At 44.3% G+C, this 24031-nt stretch overlaps 2 protein-coding genes and 1 long non-coding RNA gene across 8 annotated transcripts in view; 1 reads left to right on the top strand and 2 right to left on the bottom strand.

The window, feature by feature from the left end:
- Nucleotides 1-14349, top strand: part of LGALS8 (galectin 8) — a 29997-nt gene extending 15648 nt beyond the window's left edge. The window contains exons 3-11 of one of the 2 annotated variants that reach the window (XM_045877780.3): nucleotides 4240-4328; nucleotides 5267-5477; nucleotides 6916-7035; nucleotides 7707-7763; nucleotides 8506-8532; nucleotides 8659-8781; nucleotides 9238-9326; nucleotides 10075-10240; nucleotides 13104-14349. In XM_045877780.3, the coding sequence (XP_045733736.1) occupies nucleotides 4240-4328; nucleotides 5267-5477; nucleotides 6916-7035; nucleotides 7707-7763; nucleotides 8506-8532; nucleotides 8659-8781; nucleotides 9238-9326; nucleotides 10075-10240; nucleotides 13104-13253 (1032 nt within the window). In that variant the 3' untranslated portion in view covers nucleotides 13254-14349. The remainder of the gene's footprint in view (nucleotides 1-4239; nucleotides 4329-5266; nucleotides 5478-6915; nucleotides 7036-7706; nucleotides 7764-8505; nucleotides 8533-8658; nucleotides 8782-9237; nucleotides 9327-10074; nucleotides 10241-13103) is intronic. The other variant, XM_045877782.3, reaches the window with a different exon arrangement.
- LOC135364754 (uncharacterized) lies at nucleotides 1833-2892 on the bottom strand. Its single transcript, XR_010412421.1, has 4 exons — nucleotides 2756-2892; nucleotides 2372-2480; nucleotides 2131-2291; nucleotides 1833-1969 (listed from the first exon to the last, which is right to left on the bottom strand). It is a non-coding gene; the product is annotated as an uncharacterized LOC135364754 (long non-coding RNA).
- Nucleotides 14350-15697: 1348 nt separating the features above from the next.
- Nucleotides 15698-24031, bottom strand: part of HEATR1 (HEAT repeat containing 1) — a 47299-nt gene continuing 38965 nt past the window's right edge. For 4 of the 5 annotated variants that reach the window (XM_045877776.3, XM_045877777.3, XM_064594593.1 and 1 more), the window contains 10 exons: nucleotides 23657-23946; nucleotides 22821-22971; nucleotides 21716-21874; nucleotides 21417-21551; nucleotides 21161-21265; nucleotides 20904-21072; nucleotides 20243-20397; nucleotides 19656-19814; nucleotides 17217-17325; nucleotides 15698-16005 (listed from right to left, as the gene is read on the bottom strand). In XM_045877776.3, the coding sequence (XP_045733732.1) occupies nucleotides 15917-16005; nucleotides 17217-17325; nucleotides 19656-19814; nucleotides 20243-20397; nucleotides 20904-21072; nucleotides 21161-21265; nucleotides 21417-21551; nucleotides 21716-21874; nucleotides 22821-22971; nucleotides 23657-23946 (1521 nt within the window). In that variant the 3' untranslated portion in view covers nucleotides 15698-15916. Of the gene's footprint in view, nucleotides 16006-17216; nucleotides 17326-19655; nucleotides 19815-20242; nucleotides 20398-20903; nucleotides 21073-21160; nucleotides 21266-21416; nucleotides 21552-21715; nucleotides 21875-22820; nucleotides 22972-23656; nucleotides 23947-24031 lie in introns of those variants that run through there. The other variant, XR_008506312.2, reaches the window with a different exon arrangement.

Below are 24031 nucleotides of genomic sequence, written 5' to 3'. Positions count from 1 at the left end.
CATCCTTATGCATGTGTGCCCGAATTTTATAGCATCAGTCTGTAAAAGTGGAATCACTGGGTCAAAGAGCATGATAGCCATTTCATTATCTTTTTTAAAATCTTCCTTATTTTTCCATGTTAAGGATTTTGACAGTCTTCCCATATTGAGACTGACCTCCTGGAGGTGTCCAGCTGACCGATCCTTCTCTCCTTTCTCTCCCCATCCCCCCGAATCGAGGTCCCCAACACACACACCCAGGTGTGATGATTCAGCGGCACATAGTCCTCCTCACGGCTGTGGTTTATTACAGTGAAACGATAAAGAACAACGTCACTAAGGGAAAGGCACCTGGGGCAAAGTCCAGGGGAATCCAGGTGCCAGGTTCCACAGGTCGTCCCCCGGTGGACTCCCCCAGGACGTACTGAAATCCCCCAGCAGCAAGCTGTGACAGTGCGTGCGAAATGCGGCCCACCAGGGAAGCCCCCCAGACTCCCTGCCCAGGGATTCGCTCGGGAGCTGGGCACGTGGACTGCACTGCCTAACACGTACCGCAATGCCGGACTCCCGAGAGGAAAGCGGGGTTTAGCATACGCCACATGGCTTGCACAGTGTAGGTACAGGAGACCACCCTTGGCTGTCTGGGTGGTGGGTGCTCTCCCCAGATCCAAGTTCCTAGACCCCAGCCAAGGGCCAGCCTCGTCAGGAGGCCTTGCAGGGCTAGCAGTCCCGTCTGCTTTGTTAACTCTGTCCTGCATACACCCACATTTTCCAAACCATTTTACAAACCTTTGCCCCTGCCTTGTCCTCTCAGCTTATCTACTTTGATCCCTTTAATAATCTTATCTGACTGGGAGCATGAGTCCTGGCCACTCAGTCACCATGTGGCCCTGGATCCCCCACCCCTCTCGGTGTATGTTTTCCCAACCCATCACACAAGACGTGTTCAAAACTAAGCTCCTCTTCCTCCTGAAATCTGTTTCCTCCCCAGTTTTACCATTTTAGACGGTGGCCCCTAGAGATCGTTTCCTTTGAAGTGGTCTTGGTCTGTCTCTTCCTCCCTCGAGTCCCCCAGGGTCTACCACCATCGCCTGGCTTGTGTCCTTGTCTCCGGCTCCCAGCGAATCCGCTGCGCTCCAGCATTCTGTACCCCGCTGGACCGTTGCCCCCAAGCCCCGCTTTCATGATCTCATTGTACGCTCTCCCCCTCCGTCTTGAACTGCCCCCTTCCTCCTCACTGTCTGCCGGATCTGTTTTGGCTTTTCCTGCCTCTCTGCTTTTGTAAACGGACATCTCTACCAGAACGGGCTTGCCCCTCCCAACCGCCCAGCTCACACCACGCTCCTTATCAACGTTCTTTGGGCAACTTGGAATTCTTTATACATTTTTCTGAAGCACCGATCTGGTGCCCTGTATTTGAAGATGTTGAACTTACTGTCTGTAGTTGGAAGCACAGAGGCCAGTCCTAAGCAGAAAAGGAATTTATTCAGTGATACTCAGTAGTTCTCAGAATCTGTAGCAGGACTGAAGAACCACACTTGGCAACTACAGAATCACAGACGATACCTAGAGTCATGCTGTACGACTCTTCCCACCAAGAGGGTCCCTTTGCACTGGCAACCCCACCCGGGCCAGCCCTGCCTCCGACCCCGGGGACAGCTGCTGCCCGCCGGCAGAGCCACCACTCAGTGATCCCGGCTTCTTGTCGCTGGTTCTAACTTCCTGTCTGGAAGGTCTGGGGGGCCTGAGTGACCGAGTTTCATCCTATGCCCTTGCCCTTCCCTGCAGTTGAGATGAGGCTGAGTGAGGATCTTCCAGATACGGGAGAAGATGGTGATTCTGAACAGCCCGAGTATCCCATTTCCACGGGGATCTGACTTCTTCCCGGCTGCATTCCAGGCCCCTCCCGGACAGGACTCGCATACTTCTTTTAGCTGCAGAGTCCGCCGAGGAGAGACCTTTGTGGGTAGGAGACATTGCAGAAGTAATCCTAAAACAGGCAGAGCACTGTGAGTCAGCTAGGATGTTCCGGCAGGTAACACTAAACCCAAGTATGGCTTAAACTTACAGTGTTGTCTCCAGTGTGATCAGAGCTGTGCTTTAATTTTTTTTACTTAAATTATTCATGAAACATCAAAGCTTGACATTTACCTACAAAACAGCGTCCTCCTCCCTTTTCACTGGAGCAGATAGTCATGAGTTCAAGGAGTGGGCTGCAGGGCATTTCATGTCACTCACATGATCCAAATCACTTGAGTATGACTGATAACATGGAGGGAACTTTCCTAAGTAGGAAGTGTTAATCCAGACAACTAAAAGAGCAAATGGCGAAAATGTTCAGCACTGTTGTTTCTAGACTGGAACAACTTATTAACAATTGTGAAGAACTTACTGGCAGTGATGGGTAGATTATTGAGTCTCAGAAAGCTCTTTCCAACCCTAAAGTTAAATATATAATAAAAACTTGTGGTTGTAAAAATATAAATGCTTATTGTAGAGATCTGGAAAATATAAAAATACATGAAGAAAATTAACATCCCATTCCTCAAGAAAACTATTATTAACATTTTTGGTTTATTTCATTACAGTGTTTTCTTTTTTTAATGTTTAGCATTAACTTAGGTAAGATCATACTGTGTATAGTTCTGCAGGCTCTTTTCTCGCTAATATTTTTATCCCTGACATTTTTGCATCATTAAATATTCCGCATAAATATAATTGGAATGTATATAAAATTTGAAGTTATGAAGACTGTTCAGTCGATTAAGAGATTTACCCTGCGGAGGGTCCTGCTAGCTGTTCCTGGAATCGGCTGTGGCCCAGAAGATCAGTGTGGACGTGTAATTCCTTCCATATCCTCTCCACACAGCACCCAGCTGCTTTGGCATGGGGCTGTCGCCACCCTCTGACGTGTGCTGTGGTGTTTTCTGGTGGGATGGACTCTGCTCCTCCCACCCACCATGCTCTCAGCAGCTGTCCTGACACCAGGTGACACCAGGGGACAGCGGGCTTCCATCCTTTTCTGCTGTTCTTGGTCATCGCTTGGCTCACTGGTTAAGGCAGCAAGACGTGTCGTTGAGCTGCTACTCAGCTGCCACTCGTCTGCGTATGTGCGGTTTGCTAGAACCCAGTTTCTGGGCTGGTGAGAACTCACTCCTTCACCGTGCAACCACTGACCGGCTCCTGACCTCAGCTGTGGGCGTGTAAAGGTGCAGCTTACAATCTAGGCGGTGTCTCATGTGCTGTGAGGGGCCCTCGGAGAGGGGCAGTGTCCCTTGGCCCACGGAGTCTGAAAAAGGCTCCATGGAGGAGATGGTGCTTGTGCTAAGATTTTCAGCTTAGGAACCACCGATCTACAACTACTTTTATATGCCCTCTCATTTTAGGTCTTATTTCTTGACAATCAGAGCTACCTTGGATAGATTTTAGCATTATGTCCTAACGGGTGAGCCTGGTGTAAAGCATGATGGTGTCTGGCCCGCCTGGCTTGCTCAGATGCCCCCGAGTGAAAGGGGCAATGGTTGTGATGCAGGAGGTGCAGCCAGTGGGTGAGGAGGATGGTGGAGTCACCTCTGGGGAAGTGACAAGATCTGATAGTGTGTCCAGCCCCGGACAAAAAGGCTGGGTTCCAGGTGATGAGGGGGGCAGGCTGAGACCTGGATACTGTGTTGGAACCTAAGCCTGCAGACTGGACCAGGCCAGGCCAGGTGGGTGCTGTTTTGAGAGACCACAGGCCCCCAGAGTCATCCCTGAGATCACGTGGTTCTGATTCCCAGCAAGGGTCTGCAAGCCTGGGCTGTGCTCTGGAAGCCTGGCAGGGAAGATGAGACACTCGGATCCCAGGTGTGGAGGAGGGGCTATGTTCGGAGCCCCCTCCACAGGCGGTGAGCCAGTGTCACTGCCTCCATCAACACAGGCTCGGGGCCTCGCATGCTCTCGGTCCCCGTGTTGGGATCAGCAGTGGAACTTTAGGGGAGGGGGAGGGGGACAGGACTTCCAGCAAGTTTTTTTTCCTATTATCAGAATTATTCTATTAAGGAGACATTTTATTTCACAAAACCCCCAGCCAAATAAAAAAGTCTGTGAACTTTCAGCTATGTCTCTCTGTAAAGAACTCAAAAGAGGTTTCAGATACTGTCACTATCCTGTTTGAATAGTGACTTGGAAAAATGCTAGATTCCGAGATTTACATGCAGCCTTTCAAAATGTAGTCTTTCTGTTTTATGTAAACATCCACTTGTTAAAATTATTTTTTCCTAGGTAATCCCCTATGTTGGGACCATTCCTGGGCAGTTGGAGCCTGGAACTTTGATTGTAATACGTGGGCATGTTCCCTGTGATTCGGACAGGTAAAGCCATCATGTTAGATGAAACAGGTACACGACTGAACTGTCTTTTTGTGGGGAGACCGTTTTGGTACTTTGAGGCCTGGTTTTGCTTTCATCAGCAGCCCCAGTGCAGGTACCAAGGAGATGGGAGTAAATGACTGAAATAAAGGTCACTTCGGTGTTTAATTACAGTGAGTCTGGTTTGAATATAAAGGATTAGAGATCTGGTTCATGACGGGAATTGTGGTCAGACCTCAGGGACAAGGTCTAGTTACAGCATAACGTTCCCACAGCATCGCTTAAGATCCTTTCTGGGCGAGTTGTCTGATGCTTGCTCGGGGTACAAACTGTGGACGAGGCTGAATTTGAGCTGGGCCAGCTCTGTGTGGCTGATGCCTGGATAACAGCGGTGGAAGTCAAGTCTGAAGAAGACATCCCACATGTTTCCAGGCAACTCCATAGAACCTGGAGAAGCAGGCCTCTCCCGGCTCACGGTTCTGCTGTCCCTAGGGTGAGGTCCTCTTCCTCAGGGCTCGTGGCAGCTAGAAATCCAGCCCTTACACCATGTTTTGGGTGGCTGGGTGGGTGCCTTTGGGGTTTGGGGGAGTGGGCGGGGGGGGTGGGGGTGGACAAAAGGAGGCAGATGCTGGCTGACTTCGGGCCATTCCCAGGAGCCTTCCCTGAACACTTCCACCTCAGCAGAGTCTCCAGGACGCCTGCCTGCCAGGGAGGCTGGAAAATGTGGGCTCTTACTCTGCAAAGACGGGGCCCCAGCCACAGCTCAGGGCTCTGCACTGAGGAAGGAAAGGAAGATTCTGTAAGAAGGTATTTAGGCCACATGGGTGAAGGAACAGAGGATCAGTCATGGGTCGCTGAGGCTGGAGTTTCATGCTTGCTGGGCCTTCCCCCGCAGCCTCCTTCCAAGTGCCCATGCAGCCCCTCGCTCCTTGCTCTCGCAGGTTCCAGGTGGATCTGCAGTGCGGGAGCAGCGTGAAGCCACGCGCCGACGTGGCCTTTCATTTCAACCCACGTTTCAAGTGGTCCGACTGCATCGTGTGCAATACTCTGAAAAATGAAAAATGGGGATGGGAAGAGATCACCTACGACGTGCCTTTCAAAAAAGAAAAATCTTTTGAAATTGTGATGATGGTGTTGAAAGACAAATTCCAGGTAGGTTTTGGGGAATGTAGGTGGAATCCTCATTAATGGCCATAAGTGCCCAGGGCAGCTCTGCACCCCTCTATTGTTTCAGTTCAGAGAAAAAAGAGTGGCTTTATCATTTTGCTCAAAAGTAGGGGCCGGGGGGGTACCTAAATGGGAGGTGGGGCACACATCTGTCTGCCCTGCTGTTTCATCTGGAATATGGGTCCAGGGCAGCCTACCTTTTTATTAGATCCTGTTTCTAGCGTGGCTGAGCTTAGATCTGAATTGGCACAGCATCGTATAAATATGGGATAGTCAACTGTGGTCACCGTGACCCAAAGTGTGAGGCATCCGAAACTAACAGATGGATAGAGAATCAAAGTTCTGCCACAAGTTCTTTAGGATCATGAGATTTTAGATGCAGAGGAGGTCCTAGAAGTCCTACGTGTAGTAAATCCCACCCCTGGCTTCAAGCGGTAAATACCCTACACGTACTAGCGGCTTTGGATGGGGTGCACTTGCCCTCGAGCCCTGTGGAGCCTCGAGCCTCCCAGACTAGAGATCTGCTCGGCTTACAGTGAAGATTTCCCGTCTCTGGTGCGGGTCCTTTCTGTCCTTTGGGATATGCTCCCACCAGCACACTTGCCCTGACTCTCCCGAACTCCAGTCGTCCCTCCCCACCCTGGCGCTCTGAGCACCTGTATCTGCAGCATTCATTAAAACGCTCGGTCCTGTACTGTGTGCCTTTTCCTGTTTATTTTACCCGCCAGTGGGATTTTAAGCTCCTTGAGGTCGGAGACCGGTTTGCATCCGGCCCGTGTTTTCCCGACATCCCCTAGCTGGGAGGGAGGGACAGGGAGCCGAGCGGAGTGGACACCTGCCAGCAGGCTGTGTGCTGCCCGACTCTCGAGTGGCTTTATGGTCTCCTCACAACAGCAGCCCGTTCTTTGAGGGAGAGCCTTTTCCTGCTTACACTAGGAATCGCAGCTGAATTGCGTAGCTTGCCCATGTCCCTTCATTTAGCAGATTCAACAAATATTTACTGAACACCTGCCGTGTGCAGGGTGGTCTTCCTTAGAGTGTGGTCCTCAAGGACAGTGGGTGGGTGGCAAGCCTGCAGGGCAGATCGCCAACCGGGGTGTTCACAGGCCTAGGGCATCGGGGGACTCATGTATATGCACGGGGGCACACATGCGTATGCACATATACTTATAAATGCATAATCTGTCGGTGGGGTGGGGGGGTCCATGGTGGTTTCTCAAAGGAAGTTAAGAAACACTGCTAGTATTATGGATGCTTTCAGTTTGGTCAGACATGTAATGTGCAGACTGTGGGCAAAGATATAATTAAACCCAAGTAAACACTATTTAAATTTGGCTTAAATTTGGATACATTAGTAAACGTATTAATTGTTTTTTTGTTTTGTTTTGCCGGGGGTGCTGAGCTGTCTTCTGTATCCATTTAGGTGGCTGTAAATGGGAAACATATACTGCTCTATGCCCACAGGATTAGCCCAGGGAAAATAGACACTCTGGGCATTTACGGCAAAGTGAATGTCCACTCAATTGGTTATAGCTTCAGCTCGGTGAGTATCCTTCCATAGCCTGGGGTCTTCTTCGGTGATGTCTTCTGATGAAACGGTAGGAAGTATCTTTAACGTCTTCTGTTAAGATAAAAATACTGTAAATGTTTCCATCATTAGTGTATTAATTTCTTGGAAGTAAATCTTTCAGACTGGTAGTGTGCTGTGTATTGGCCAGGGCTTTAATGTCTATAGGAGCTCAAATCTAGTATGGTTTTAACGACGACAACAAAAACAAAACCCAAAACATTAACTACAAAACAAAACAAAAACCCTTTTTAATAGGGACTGATTCCTTGACATAGGAGTACAGGGGAGGATTTCTCGAAAATCAATTCCTAGAAGTAGAAAGTCTGAGTCAAAGGGTATGTGCAGTTTAAGTTACAACTGATACTAATTGGAGGGCTGGTGAGCTCACCCTCCAAAAAGACTTCCAACAATGAAGTTGTGGCAGCCATGCCCGCTCACTCACATTCTTCTCGATGCTCGTTCTTAGTCTCTGTAACGCTTGCCAGTTTCATAGGGGAAAGGACCCTAATGTGAAGTACATTTTTGGATTATAATTTTCAAGCATATTTTCATGTTTAGTATTATTTATAATTCTTTCCTTTTGATGTGTCAGGGAGGTTGTATTTAGAATTCTGATGGATGTTAAAAATTAATCTTATCTCCAGGATTTCAGAAGTACCCAAGCACCTACTCTGGAACTGACAGAGATAAGTAAAGAAAATGTAAATATTAAATCTTTTCATGAACTACCAGTTTAAAAATATTCTTTTAGTTTCCATGTAAATCAGGTAGCAGGCAAGCTGAGTTTTTTAAAATTATGTTTTTAATGTGAATAAATATTTTTAATTATTAATAGGCTGGAAGTAAGCATTTGAAAATTAAGGCATTTCCTTCTATCCCAGGCACTGTACGTTTTGCAGATGCTAGAGCTCTCAGTGTATCTGCCCACTACCCACCATTCTTACGTAAAAAAACAACAAAAAAACCCCTCTCACTCTTTAACTGTTGAAGAGAATTGTCACATGGTATTTATAAATACCAAACACAGTGCCTTGGCACATGAACTTCCACATATATCTTCTCCCCGGTAGGAAGAAGTACAGTCTAAACACTGAGTCTCTGTTATTAATGGAGAAAGTGATGCCTTAATGATCTCGGAACATGTGACCTAATAGATGGAATATAGCATCTCAGCATTTTGGGAGCACCTTGGAAAGAACAAGTAAAACATGTCTGAAGTTCACGTGTAGTCCTACAAAAAATTAATTTATGCTGGAGGATACAGGCTTCAGCTGACCAGGACCATGAGACTATCCCCAGCCTGAGTAGCCCATCACAAGTCCGCACCACCCCGTCAGGAAGCACAGGCTCTGGCTGTTATAACCAATAAGATCTGACTGCTCATGTTATAAAATGTAATTTTTCCCTTTCAAATGTCTTCACTTTGACTTTCTCTTCCAATAGGTACTGAAGTCCGACACACCACATTTTGTAAGTATTTTTGCCTAGGTTATAACACGGAATGTTTTATAAAATAACCCAGGACATGAATAGTTTAAACCTTAGAAGATAGCTTCATTCCTTCCCTACCTTACTGCAGAACTCTTTCCCCAACAGCCTAGTAATAGAGGAGACATTTCTAAAATCGTACCCAGAACTGTCTACACCAAGAGCAAAGGTTCGACTGCCAATCACACTTTGACTTGCGCCAAAATACTACCTACCAGCTGTTTGTCGAAGGTTTGAAGAGCCAAAAATTTTCTTAATTCTGTATAGCCAATTAAGTTTTAATTAGCTGGTAATGTGTAACTTCTACCCTCAGTAGAAGCCCAAAGCAGCCACTCTGCCTTTCTGTGCTGACCCCGGAGAAGAGTCAGCTGGGCATCGAGGCTCTAGGCTGAGTCTTTCTGTAAGCCTCCCCCCGGGGCTACTTCCCCTCAGGCTGAACGTGGAGCACGTCTGCAGACTCCAAGTGTAGGCGACTTTCTCGAAGTGTGTTTCACTCAGGCCCCACTTCACGTGCATTCATGTCCTCCTCTGAAACGTTTTCCTTGAGTGTTCGCTGTGAGCCAGGTGGTGCTGACCGCTGGGGCTCACAGGGGCAAGGCCTTTAAACATTGCCCCGTGTCTTTGGACAGTTTTCCCATGAGGTCACTTTCTCCAGGCTTCCTAGTGCTGACTGTGGTTTCTCCTCAGACTCTTCCATTCACTGCGAGGTTGAACTCCTCCATGGGCCCTGGACGAACCGTCTTCATTAAAGGAGAAGTGAATAAAAATGCCAAAGGGTCAGTACCACTGTGACCAGGACTAGTGCGAGTACTTTGCCCACACGTCTCTTACTGCCTTATAGCCCTACCAGTCTTGTGACCGAGGAGCAGGAGTAGTGTCCTGATCCTCACCGGAAAGGTGAGACTGTCAAAGCCACGGGAGGTCAGGCTGCCAACAAGACTGCTAACAACTAGCTGGTGGCAGAATCAGGACTAAAGGCCAATGTTCTGAGCTAGGCTTTTTGTGGCCAGACAAGAGGGTGGCGTTTTTGTCTGGGAAGCCCACCTGTGCCTTGTAGAACTCCAGGGCAGCCAGGAGGTCATGTGACTTGTAGAATCTCTCTTAAGAACCTTTTCTAGAGATGTTCAGACTTCTGAAAGCTTGAAATTAGCTATTTCCTAGAAAGCAATCACTTTCAAGAACAGAACAGTTGTAAATATTAAAATAGTACTTGAGAGGACCGCATCCTCCTGCAGCCAGAAGCAAGCATTTAGGTTACTTGCTCTAACCCTTCAGTTGCTTCCCACCCAGATCTGAGGCCTCAACTCTGATGTTCAAGTTTTTTAGATTTTTATTTTGCAAAGAGCATATTTACATCAGTGGAATGCTAACTCCGAATTTAAAATTTTACCTTCATCTGCATTCTTGTATCTGTGTGCACATGTTTTGTGTAATTGTGATATGAGAGCTCAGTTCTGATTGTTAAAATTGCAGAAACCACACTGCGGTCTTCAACTTGGTTTTGTTTTTTTATTCTCTCAAAAGCTTTAATGTTAACCTAGTATCAGGAAAATCAAAGGATATTGCTCTTCACTTGAACCCACGCCTGAATATTAAAGCATTTGTAAGAAATTCTTTTCTTCATGAGTCCTGGGGAGAAGAAGAGAGAAATATTACCTGTTTCCCATTTAGTCCTGGGATGTACTTTGAGGTAAGATTTTCTTACGGGACACGACAAAGAATCCTGGGAGGAGGAGTAGGATAAATGGACTTTTTAAATCAAGTCCTAGCTTAATATGTGGAAATTGCACCTGGCTTTTATTTGAAGAGGGTCTGTGTTATAAAAGGGGCGTTCAAAATACAGTCAGTATTTTGATTGGCATAAGTGGCACAGCCATTAGAATACTACCTGGTTTGCTTGGCATTATTACTATGTGGCCCCATATTAGTTTATAGGAATTTTAACCGGAACCTTGCCTCAGGACAGAGAAAGAGGTTTAGGATATTACCTAAGTGAACATAAGGACACAGGAACCATAAAATTGTTTGCTCTGTCACCTGCCATCTTGGTTATATATAGCTTTAGGTGGCAGTCCTTTCTTCCAGGTTAGTCCTGTTTGTATATTATTCAAGGGAAGAGATGTTTAGACCCTTACTAAGACATATGGTCCTGAGTCCCCCCAAATGTGTGAATATTATGGTCGCACAACCTTTCCCAAAATGTGTTCCTGGATGCTGAGCAGACAGTAATCTTGACGTGGATGCTGAGTGGTTGGCTAGGTTCACTCACCAGCTTAGGTGAAGCACTGCCTTACGTGGTCATTCAGCGTCACTGATTTAAGTCATGCTTCTATGTTCTCCAAACGGTCACATACTCTGGACCATTAAGTTGAGTTCTTAAGGACTCATCAAAACTAGCTGTTAAAGGCCAGAACGTCAAGGCTGAATAGAAGATGGCAATCGGACATTCATATGTATTCGTAAGTTCCCGGTATGTGGAGCAACAGATGTGCCCTAATCGTAGGAGGTTCCCTGGAAGGTGTGGAGATTGGTTTGGAATTCAGAAGGATGTAGGAGGGTGAAGTTAAAGGTGGGTTTTCCAGATTGAGAGGATGATTTGAGGTGTGGAGTGCAGCACAGGGGTTTCTTGGCTCGGCAGGAGTCAAGGTATCAAAGATGACTGGGGCTCACTGGCAGGAGACAGAGGTGACTGCTCCAGAAGGAAGTGGACCCTTGGGGCTGGTGACAGGAAACCAGTGACATAACTTGTTCTTTGAATCAACCCCAAGTTTGGTTCTGTATTAAAATGGAAAAGGACAGAATTCTTTTAAATAATCATTTTTTCCTTTTGTTAGTTTCCTACCTTAGGAACAGTAATTACCCTCATGTTGGACCGCTGTTTTTAATTTTCTGTAGTGATTGGTTTTTCTCTGCTTCAAACTCCTGCCTTTTTAATATGCTTTCATTGAGATTCTGGGACTATTCCATTATGCCATTAGCTTGATTTTAACCAGTATCTTCTGTTCCTTATTGTTTCAGATTCATTTATTCGGCTGCCACAGTCTTTTAAAAAATATCTTTCAGTTTTGTAATTTCTTTTATCATCAAATCAGGTTGTTATGAGCTGTTCTAGAACATCAGATGGTTGTGAGGGATTTTGTTGTTCCATGTTTTCTTATAGATTGTGGTCTTTCGCACATTTTGTACTTGTTCGGTGGTAGTGTGTTCCCTGGGCCGCAGGCGGTTCCCTTCCATCTGTAAGGCAGTGGTGCCGCGCTTGCTCTGGTACGATGCGGGGGACCGATGCGGGGGACCGATGCGGGGGACCGATGGACTCGTCCCACGACGCCTGTCTACTGCCCCTTCTGGGCATGAGGCTGTATTTTGTGTTCTCTTGAGATTTTGTTGAAGGTACCTCACCGAGGGTCCCTTCCACCTGGTTGAAACTGGGATTTCCACCACTGTTGTGAGGATGACAGAATCCCAGGTTATGGGTATTTTCCCCAATTCTCTATGTGGCTCTAAAGCCTTTGATTCTGTCACCTCTTTTATCCAGGGAATTTCCCCTCACAGCCACTTTCACTAGTAGAGCAAAAGAATAAATACACTCTTTGCTTCTTTGCAGATTTAGATTTTGCCTCGGCCTGGCCCCTGGGGATGGAGCCGGGTTAGCAGCAGGGCTGTGCTGCTCCTTTCTGCTCTTCTGAAGCCTTGACAGAGGGAAGAGACAGAAGGGAGAACACAGTGCAGGGTCACCAAACTGGTCCTTTGAGTGTGAGTGGAGAACAACTGGCAGAATTGTGGCTGACTGGCATCGGGAATGTGTTACCAGAAGTAGGTGTTTTAGGTGTAAAAGTGATTTTAAAAGGATCGTAGTTTCTTTTGGTTTTCGCCGTTTTGAGTTTTAGGCAAAGACAACTCTGAAAGCTTCACACCAGTCATGAATCTGAATTGAATCTTTGCCACAGTGCTCATTCCTGTGTGGATTCATAGAATCCTGAGCTTTTGGGAAACAGATGGAGACCAAGATGTGCTGAGCTGGGATGGAAGTCAGGGTCACCACGCAGCTGTGCAATCCTAGAGAGTGCCCTAAACTTCTGACGTTTTTGATTGTGTGATTTGTCTAAGACCCTAGAGTTTAAGGCAGAAAAGTCCCTTGGTTTTCAACCTGTAAGCTAGAATCCACTCCTCTGTGTCAGTCTGGCAGCAGTTTTTGACGTCATTACAGTTCCCAAACATGGGTGGGGGGCGCAACTTTGCTGGGAGCGACGGGCAGGAAAGGGCACAGCGTAGGTAATGTGCTAAGGGCACGAAGGCCTCAGGCCCTGGGGACAGTGTGAGGCTCCACGCATACTCAGAGTCACTTCCTTGAGTGGGACAAGGCAGAAGGTGCTACTACCAGATAAACTTTAGAGTCTTAGAAGAGAAGTTAACAGCAGCAAGCTGGGAGAACGCCTCTGTGTATAAAGCAAACCCAACGGGTTTACTTTTTGATATTTTGTTAATGTGCAAAAAAAACCCAAAAAATGTTAAACCAAGAGGAGCCACTAATGTTGTGTGTACTTTCCTTTCAGATGATAATTTATTGTGACGCTAACGAATTCAAGGTTGCAGTAAATGGTGTACACAGCCTGGAGTACAAACACAGGTTTAAAGAGCTTAGCAATATTGACACGCTGGAAATTGATGGAGATATTCACTTACTGGAAGTAAGGAGCTGGTAGCTGATATGCTTGCTACAAAAACTGAAATACAAAATGGCTTATGTAACACTGGCCTTGTTAAAATGCATCTATTGTATTTGTGTATATATATTGTTAAAATGAGCTTACATAACATGAAGTCCTACTAGGTGTTCTCAGGCCTTGCCACGCAGTGTAGCTTTGTCTAGCACAGAATAAGGACCTTTGAGGCAACAGGTAACTTACAGTCATTATTCAGGCCTTTCTGTTCTCTCTCGCACTCTGGCCTCTGCTTTTTTAATCTGCCTCACATTCAGCAAGTACCGGTTGATACAGAAGCTAACGTACATGGAGCACGTATTCTCGTCAGCCCTGTGCTAGGAGCTGTGGAGAGAAGTATACAATGGAGCACAGTACCACTCTGTTCCCCGTTTTCTTGAGCTCAGAATCTTCTGTGCTCTGATAATCGTGCCACTGATTTTTCTACAGGCATTAATCACATAAAGTAACCAGAGATAGCTACTCAGCTGTGAAGTCACCTACATAAACTAATTTACAAAACACTACTTCTCTATCGATCACTTTCATACCCAAAGTTCAATCATATCCCATAATGGAAAGGACTGATGTTGCCTTACATCTGGCAGTTTCCTTTAGCATGATAAATACCTAGCTGTACTAGCTGTAAGCATTGCCAAATAATTAACACTATGAAATCTGAACACAGCACAAAGATTAAGGCAAAAAACACAGCAAAACAAAACCAATGGTATTAAAATTAACTTGATGTCAGGCCACTGATGTCTGTACCAGTAAATGCTTAAGAGTACCTGAATTCAGGGTGAGTCCGAAGTGTACACATACTCCAGTAGAAAGTTCAAGGTAGACTTCAACAAAACAATGTCAAGATTAGGTTTCATGACTTCATAAAATAGGCACTATCAATCAGAGGGTAGAATACACCGAGACCAATGGAGTAGAGAGAAGTGGTATAACAATCTATTGCTTGTCCTCATGCAAACAAACCTTGCCTCTCTGCTCTTCTAAAGATTAGTCCCTCATCATTAGCGATAGAGATCAAAACACTGTTCTACTTTAAGTGATTAAAATCAAACCTGTATCAGCAGGTTAAACTGTTGCATTTCTGTAATTTTTTCTATTACTCTTTGAAGCGAGTTGGCAGAAGTTCTTTGTACAATTCTTACAGGTCAGATCTTGTTACAAGAAATTTCCAAGGCTTGGGAGTGGGGAGGTAAAAAAAGCTGAATCAATTTGATCATTTTATCCTGTTAAACTGATGGGCTGAATATGCTGCCAGCATTTACAAATATTTTTCATTACAAATTTTTGGTTAGTCTTTTTGGTATATGGGTACAATAATATCTAAGACTAGTAATCTGATTTTTTAGAAGTACTCAGTGGAGAAGCTTCTGGCACTTAATTCTTTTCTATTCATGTTAATTTATTATGTTGTATCTTGCCAAGCTCATGGGAGGTGGAGGAGGGGGGTCCTAACTTTAACTGGGAAAGTTGTAGAAGGAATCCCCAGGTTTTCTTTTTTTTCCCCTTTCTAAAGAACATCAGAGGACTTACTCAGAGAAAAATGAAAGCCCATGTACATTGTTTCCTCTGATACCTAAATATACCTTCATGTGTAACAAAAGAGTAAACATCAAGTATTACAAGAAAGATTGACAGAAAAACCCCAAAATATTAATGTGTTTTAAAAAGATTTCTTAGATGGGAGTACACATTCCTAGCAAGTGGTATCTCTAAAGCTGCAATTTAGCCTTTTGCTTCGTCACAGTTCTGCACTGTTTCTATATTAAATTAGAACAAAGGCTTTCAAACTAAAATTTTTTAAAGGCATAAGTAATTAAAATGCCTTAAATAAAGGCAGATTTAATTTTTTTTAAAGCCTTTACTTCAAGTGACATCAGAGATTAGAAAACCTCAAAGCTTTGAAACAAATCTGATACTTTCTCGTACAAGTAATTCTTGGATTACCATCAGTGGAAATGTGATCACTTCTAATCCTGGAGGAGCCATGCCACCTAGTGTTTCTGGGCCTTTTCTATTTGTGGGATCTGCCTACACAGCCCACTGCCTTGGCTCCCCAAAGACTGAAGGGTAAAGAAGACAATCGTAGTCCTAAATGGGAAATGCATTCCAGAACTAATTTCCTCTGTGGCCACAGACACAAAAATTAAGGCTGAAGTGTCATCTACCCAAAATGAAAAGTATTCCAAATAGCTTTATAGTCCAAAGCGCTGCTGCTGAGTAATGTCCTTTTCTTGAAGAGCTACCTTGAGTGAAATCTCTGACATGGATACCATGTACATAAGACATCCCTTTCTGGAAGAGAGTTAAGGTTTTATGGTCTAAATGAGGTACTTTCACCTTTGAGTGCCCAAATTAAATACGTCCCTAATATCAATAACTTCAATCAGAAAAGACTTCAACAAATGTTTAAGCAAACACAGCAGTCTGTATACAAATCCCAGGTATCATTTACTCTTACTGCAATTCTGTACAGGTGGCCAGAGAGGTTTCTATGGGAGCACAAACCAGGTGGGAATTTTGTAAAGGAGTCCACACAGGTGTCAGGGTACCAAAAGTAGTATGGTACCAAACACCCAAAAATAAAAATATGAAAAATAAATCTGACTTCTGAGCAGAGTAAGAAACACCAAACCCCCGAAGTTTTAGAAGTAGCTCTGGAGCGGCTCTCCCAGTATAGCTTCCAGTTGCTGAATAGTCTTTTGGCACTGATGTTCTACTTCTTCACATTCATCTGAAAAACAAAAATAAAAACTGAACCAATCTCCTGCTTCAATTATCATTCGTCTAATACTTCAGGTCTTAAATTCTCTGGCCATTGTTCAATCAAAAGAGGGAAATGAAAATTCAATGCAGCAGAGAGCATCTCCTCTCCTCCTCCTCTGCATGCCCCCCCTTCTTGCCTTTGTTCCCTTCTTGGTCTCAGACCTAGAAGCTGAGTAAGACAGAGCCCCCAAAATAGTGGTACAGTAGTGAAAATTCCGAATTCCTAGTGATGCCCCTCGTCCAGGACATAAGAAACAGAGGTGAATGTACTTTTAGAAAAGTAGTGAACCATTAATATGAAAAAGCCATTTGTCTACTTGGCTCCGTCCGCCCTGCCTAATAAGACGTGAACCGTTCTCCCTCGGCCTGCGTGGTGGCACGTGTGCAGTACGTCCACAACTGCTCAGAGCTGGATTCAAATGCCACTTCTACCTATCACACTCACGTTATCAAACTAATCCTTGTCAAGCCTCTGGTTTCTTCCTTTTTGAAAACAGGGATAATGGCATACAGCCCGTCATGAGGATTAAATGAGATCCTCCATGAAGAGCACAGAGTAAATGTTGGTCATTATTAACAGGCAGCTAACCTACTGCAATCTTTTTTTTTTTTTTAAGATTTTATTTATTTATTTGAGAGAGAGAATGAGAGAGAGCGAGCACATGAGAGAGGGGAGGGTCAGAGGGAGAAGCAGACTCCCCACTGAGCAGGGAGCCCGATGCGGGACTCGATCCAGGGACTCCAGGATCATGACCTGAGCTGAAGGCAGTCGCTTAACCAACTGAGCCACCCAGGCGCCCTAACCTACTGCAATCTTAATGGCACCAGACACTCTGCTACAATAACCCTATGTCTGGGGACCAAAACAGTCAATGACCTAAATGTCCAAGATTGATGAAAAACCACATTGTAGTATGTTTTTACCATCATAAACACAAAAGTAAAGGTAGTGAAGATTACACTGTGAGCAAAGTTTCTTATGATCCTGGGGCAGCCCCCTAGCATGCTCCCCACCCTACTCAAAACAGGAACTCGGCCTCCTGTGTCTGCAGCAGGAGATGCGGTGCAGGCGGAAGATGGGAACCAAGGGCTCGTCACATTCTATCCACATTGCCATTACCCCTGGGCACATTTTCACAGAATTTTACTGTAATTATTTCTTAGTAGTTTAGGAATTACCTTCCATCAGTTCAGCTAAGAAAGGAATGGACTCTGGCAGCAAGACAATATAATTCTCCTTTAGTTTCTCAGCTAGTGCTAACACGGTAATCAGAGCAGCAAAGCGGACCTGAAAGGGATAAAGAGGTGAAGAATAAGGATTTTAAAAAACCCCCAAAAAAGTATTGCCACATTTATATCTTATGACTCACATGAAACAGCCTCTGACTTTTTACGCTAAATGTTCCTTTACATGAGTTTGCTCCCCTTGCGTCCACTCAGCTTTCATCTCAGAATACCAATTTAACAATTTGGGCTCCATTTATAATATGAGCAACCTTCTACAAACCAGTGTCTTCCAGTACTGCAGGGCTTAATGTGAATATATTTTTTATAACATTTTCTTTTTTTGAGAGAGAACGCGCATGTGCACACAGGTGGTGGAAGGTTGGGGGCAAAGGCAGAGAAAGAGAATCTTTTTTTTTTTAAGTTTTTATTTATTTTATTTGAGAGAGAGAGAATGAGAGACAGAGAGCATGAGAGGGAGGAGGGTCAGAGGGAGAAGCAGACTCCCTGCCGAGCAGGGAGCCCGATGCGGGACTCGATCCCGGGACTCCAGGATCATGACCTGAGCTGAAGGCAGTCACTTAACCAACTGAGCCACCCAGGCGCCCGACAAAGAGAATCTTAAGTAGACTCCGTGCTGAGCATGGCGCCCAATGTGGGACTTAGTCTCACCACCCTGAGATTAGGACCTGAGCCGAAACCAAGTCAGAAGCTTAATCGACTGTACCACCCAGGCGCCCCCACATCTTCCTTTAAAAATAAAATGCTACAGGGCGCCTGGGTGGTTCAGTTGGTTAAGCGACTGCCTTTAGCTCAGGTCATGATCCCGGAGTCCTGGGATCGAGTCCCACATCGGGCTCCCGGCTCATCAGGGAGCCTGTTTCTCCCTCTGACCCTCTCCACTCTCATGCTGTTTCTCTCTCTCTCTCTCTCAAGTAAATAAATAAATAAAATCTTTAAAAAAAAATAAAATAAAATGCTACACACAAACTCAAGAGTATCATTCCAAATTTCTGTACACTGGAACTCACTGGCTCACCTAGCTGTCAGAGATGAGGCTGGGCTGGCTGAAAAGCATCCCTGGTCACCTCAGGCAGGGCCCCTCACTCAGAACCTGGTGTCACCACTACAGTCGTGGGAGGGGATGGGCGCTGGCTCTGGTCTCATGCTCAGCACAGAATTAAAAAACACTTAATGTATTATGATGTTCCAGTCTAGGAACTTAAAAAAAAGTGTAGGTGTCTCTCACATGACTGGTCTATGACAAGTAATACAAGCAGTCGTCGGGCACTGTTCGTGATCCACTATTTTTTGTTTTTAAAAGATTTTATTTATTTGAGATAGCAAGAGAGGAAGAGCACAAGCCGGGGGGGGGGGGGGGGGCGGGGCAGACGAGGAAGGAGAGGGAGAAGCAGCTTCCCCGCTGAGCAGGGAGTCCAATGCAAGGCTCAATCTCAGGACCCCGAGATCACGACCTAAGTCGAAGGCAGATGCTTAATGGACTGAGCCACCCAGGCGCCCCAGTGATTCACTTTGAAATCAAAGCTGTACTAGTCCTCCTGGTTTTGGATCATTTAAAAAATATTTGGATACAGCAAAATTATTTAAAAAGCGTCTGTAACTACCTATGTTCAAACCAGACTTTCTTGATATTATACAATCAAAACATTCAAATAAATTTAATGCTACAACAACTTTGTAAGAACCTGCAATTTAAAATTTGGGGGTTCATGAAAATAGCCTCATTGTTCTCTTTGTTCTAATAAATAAATATTACAAATTTCAAGTACGAAACCTTTCAGTAAAATTCTGTTTTGGTCTGTTTTATTCACTGAGGCTCTTGTATGATAATTAGAGAAATGGTGATGCACTGCCAACTAGTTTGAAAACACTGACACTCAGGCATGGAATTTAATTTCCATTCATCCTCACGCAGGTCAGTGAGCTGCTTACCTTTTGTTATTCCACAAAATCCTAAGCCTGATAAATACAATGGAGGTAATATCACTGCTCTAACTCAAAGGAATGTTCTGCGGGCAAACTGAAAGTCTGTCTCTGGGAAAACAAGGACATTTAAATGGGGCTTAAGAAGCACAAGGAATTACTTCAGGTTTTTTCAAAATTTGAAAGTATTTAGAAAATGTTAGTACTTGTGTCTAACGTGGGGGTGGGAGAGAACTTCTATTATTTATAAATAACCTTTAAGTAAAAACCAAAAATTTTTCAGGCTCAAACTTCTGCCTACTTCTGCCTCACAAGAAACCTCTAGTTCTAGAAGATGAGCAGCATGTCCCTGCTGATTTACCAGGGTCCTATATCCTTGACCACTTTAAGGCTGTTTGGGTTGTATGATGAATACACGTAGCTTCGGTGCTTGTCAACCACAGCTCCTACCTTGGGTGAGGAGTCTCTTGTCTTGAGCAGAATCTGGTAGTTCAGTGGTTTCCAAAGAGAGTCATCTGCCATGGCCACTGAAAATTGCGCGATGCAGGGGATCAGGTGCTTCGTCACCCGCTCCTGGTAGCGTGCATCCCCTCCCAGCCTGTTTTCTAGCTATGAAGAGGGAGACAAGGACTTTGAGTCTCCTTTTTGTTTGAAAAAATACCCAATGTATAAATAATTTTTTACTCTCTTTCATGATGGCAGCAGGCTCAAAAACCAGGTGTAATTCTAGTACTCTCTCTCTAGAACAAATTTACCATGGTTTTGGAGGTCAGACTCTTCTAGCCCTTAGCATCACCCCTTTCCCTCCAGCAGAACAGCTGAGAGGAGTTCTTCCAGAGAGCAGACAAGTCCTAAAATATTCTCGATAAATCCAAGTTTAGAAAATGAAAAATCAATTTTGAAATAAAAATTTCATTAAAAAAAAAAAAGCCTGGAGAAGAAAACCCAGCAGCTGTAATTTTTAGTAGATATAAAATCTAGTAACACTTACGGCTTCCTCACAGTTTGTCAAAAAAAAGATGGTTCTATTTGGTTACCTGGTCCACCAGGGGCATCATCAAGGCCTCTGCTCTCTCTTTACTGATAAAATGCTGAGTATCAAAAAGGAAGATTTTATATAAACAGTTCAAAACAAACTGTAAGAGCAAGCAACACTTTTCAGGGTCCTTGTCAGAGTCAAAAAACGCTTCATCTGTAGATAGGGGAGAGTAAAAGGGAAAAAAAAAATTTGATTTTCACAATTTAATCTCCAATGTTTAAATTCAGATCACTATTAACACCATAAACAGAAAGGTATTTCTAAAATGATACAGAACTCAATCAGGATGAAGGCACAATATGAATGGCTCTCGGATATGTGACTCCTTTAAGAGAAGATTCTCAGTCAAGATCACTTAGTTTGGCAAGTTCAGTTAGCAGCTGTCCAGCAGGTTACTCATCAGCAGTACGGAACACACCAACCTGAACATTTTACAGTTACTTTCAATAACTTAAAATTAACGCCCATGTACTTTATTCTTTCTCCCAAGGGCGTCAGTTGATCATAACATGTTTTTATGAGCCTGGAACGACTACTTCAATGCCTGTCGACTGACCATACAGTAAAAACTTCACCTTCCTTATACTTACTATACTTACTGCACCATGTGTAAGGTACACACAGCAAAGGTGTCAACTGAACTGGAGTCAGCAACCAACCTGTTTTGGAGATGTTCACCTGGTTCAAGGTGTCAGCAAAAGGCTTCACCAAGTGGCCGGCAAACAGAGTAAAAAGCCCTTTCAGCTTTTCAGCAATGCAATCTGCCAAGTTGTAAAATGTCAACAGTCTGTCCTTTGGGGCATCCTCTGTTTTAGCCCAATCAAACAGCTAAAAAGATAAAGTAGTATTAGTTTCTTCTATATATCTTGTACCATTTTATCTGAGTACAAAGGAGATGTGGAAGAAGAAAGCTTACCTTGAAGAACAGGGGCCTGAACGTTACTTCAGAAAGTTTTACAACCATGGCTACTAGACAGTCAATGATACAATTTTCTGTTTTTCCAATTTCCTCCAGATCATTCTGAAAACAGAAGAGCTGACCTATTAGCCAGATTACTAACATCTGGCTCTAAATAACTTTTGCAAGTAAAACAGGTTACATAGCTAGATTTTTCTCCGGCTCTTAAACAGGCAAATCACTTTAGGATTTGGGGAAGTGGAAATAAGCTTACTTCAGAGTGCTGTGCTCGGAAGTCCAGGGCTTCCAAGAAAAATATAGTTAGCTGAGACTGATGGGAGGTGAGCTCTTCCTTCTTCATGACCCCAATGTGCTCTTGCAGGATGCTCATAAATGGACCCAGGTGGTTCTACCAGTAACACAGTAAAGAGATGTGCCAATTTTTAATATTCTTAGAGTTCGTTAATGCATTCACCAAAGAATTAAATAACCATCCTCTTCTTTAAGTGAAAACTTAAAAATTTCAGTACCATATTTCCCTTCTCCAAAGTCTAATACCCAGTATGATCTAACCTTCCAGTTCTTCTCAATTTGCTTGTACGTTCTGTTGATTGCTGGCAGTAAGACTCGGGGTGAGAGTGTAGTAGCCAGTGTCTTTTTAAGGGATGTGATACGGACATTAGCTTGTGAGGCAGAACCCATTTCACTAGTGATTGTCTCTAAATGAACCACCTATAGGAATATAAAAAGAGTGATCAAAGCCAGTATGGGAACTCACTGACAATGTCTCCACACTTGCAAAACTCAATTCAGATGCTAGTGGTTGCAGAAAGCTCAGTGCACTTCAGTTCTACAAGAATTCCTTTTAAAGCCAGTCTTGAACATCTGTAGAGAAAAATGAACAGATGTCTCTTTCCCAAGTGGGAATCAGGGATGTAGGTAAATAGTAGAAGGCAGAAGGACACAGAGCACTCCCGACTTTTTTTTTTTTTTTTTAAAGAAGACAGGAATGCAGAGACCATGAGAAGAGTCAAGTTCTTCCTTACTAAAAAATTCTAGAAAGCTCCTCAGATGTAGTGGTCCCTTTCTGTAAGAAGTCTACTTTTAAGTCTTGGCTATAGAGTGTATGAATCAGCTAAATAATTTTCATCATGGCAGTTAAGACTCCTAATCTCATAAATGGCAAATGACAGAATAGAAATCCTAGGGCATTTTCAGTTAGAAATGCCACTTGCCCACTGCCTATCTGCCAAGTATCCACTGAACTGGAATAGAGGAATTCTACTTTGGAAGACATCTTAGGATTAAAAAAACCCTTATGTTAGAAACAGGGCATACTAGTTTCTGCAAGAAACAAGAAAAAGCAGCTCTACCAGCCCAACGCCAAAAATCTCATGGGGGACAGGAGGAGGCAGAAGAAAGGCAATAAAACACATTTTGCAGAATCAAAAGAGATGAGCCTTATAAGAAAGCAGTAACTATATCCATGTCATGATCAAGCAGGTGGGACAATGGGAGAGAAAAAGGGCACACGTTTTTACTAAAAGGCAATACAGCTTTTCAGAAATAAGAACCTTCCCTGCCAAACAGAAACTAAAAACTTAATAAAATCGTTAGACTTGTAATTTCCCCTCCCCCATGCCACCCCAGACAACATGTTGAGGTCACTGTGGCTCACCTGTGACAGGACCCCTTCTAGGTAAGGACTGATGAAGTGAGGGAGGGTCTCCACAACCTTCTGCAGGGCCGCCAAAGCACTGAGCAGATAGACCTCGCCAGAGACCAGCTCGCTGGTGCTTTTCATTGTCGTCAGCAATGATGGCATCAGGCTAGCATTAAAAAACAAGAGTTGTAAAGTAACTTTAAGAAGAAACAGAATGGAGTAGAAGTCATGAAAAAATCCAAACAACTGTGCCCACTACATCACTTCACGGCACAGCCTATAAAATGGTGCCTACATATGTTACGAGACTAAGAGCAAGAAATCTCCCAGTACCCATGGTTATGCAGTCATTTTTAAAAATAACAGGGTTTCTCAATTTAACATTTGCTATGTGTCAGGCACTGTGTGAAAAATCTTACATGCATGGCCCCACCAGACTCTTGTGCGGTAGGTTTTAGAGATGGCAAAGTTCTAACAGACTAAGTAACCTGCCCAGGGCTGCGCAGCTAGTAAATACCAAAGCTAAGGACAAAGTCAGGAGCATCCAACTTCCAAATGTGGGCAGCATGACACAGCTTTCGCCCAAACAGATGGGCCCCTCTTAGAGGGGCTTCACCCACCACACTTCCTAGTTATAGCAGGCCAAAGGGGAGTGAAAACGGGGGGACAATAAACATCATAAAGGGAAATGATAATGTTGTGGGTTTTAGCTTGAAGAAAAGATCACATCTTTAACAAATCTAATCTTACGAAACTTTTACTTAGAGGCAAAAAGTTGCTAAGGTACTATTTTTCAACCTGTACCAGACACCCGACGTGACAGTTCCTGTCCCAGGTCCCAGTCAGCATACCTGGGAAGCTGGGGGATGGCCAGTGCTTCCAGGGTGGAGGCCACCTCAGCCACACACAGCAGAGCACTTCCCAAGACATTCTTCTCTTCTTTTGTTTCTGGTGCAATCAGTTTCACTGCAGTGTTTAGCACTGGGACAAAATGCTCTGGATTTTCTGCACCAAAATTCTTGCATAAAAGCTTCAGGGTATACAACGCTGTCTGTCTGTTTATTGCTTGTTCTTCTACTGTCTTTTTTTTATGCTGCACAATGGCCAAAAGGACTGGAACCAGTTTGAGGAAACGATAAACCTGAAGAGGTCAGCCAAAATTTTCACATAATTTAAGCCACAAAATAAAATACTAGTCCATTTTTCCACTTTTACTGTTTGAGACT

The sequence above is a fragment of the Mirounga angustirostris genome, unplaced genomic scaffold (assembly GCF_029215605.1).
Source record: "Mirounga angustirostris isolate CCGP_5_RB_7025 unplaced genomic scaffold, mMirAng1.0.hap1 SCAF_6, whole genome shotgun sequence".
Taxonomy (NCBI): Eukaryota; Metazoa; Chordata; class Mammalia; order Carnivora; family Phocidae; genus Mirounga; species Mirounga angustirostris.
This window is presented reverse-complemented; position numbering and strand designations above follow the sequence as displayed.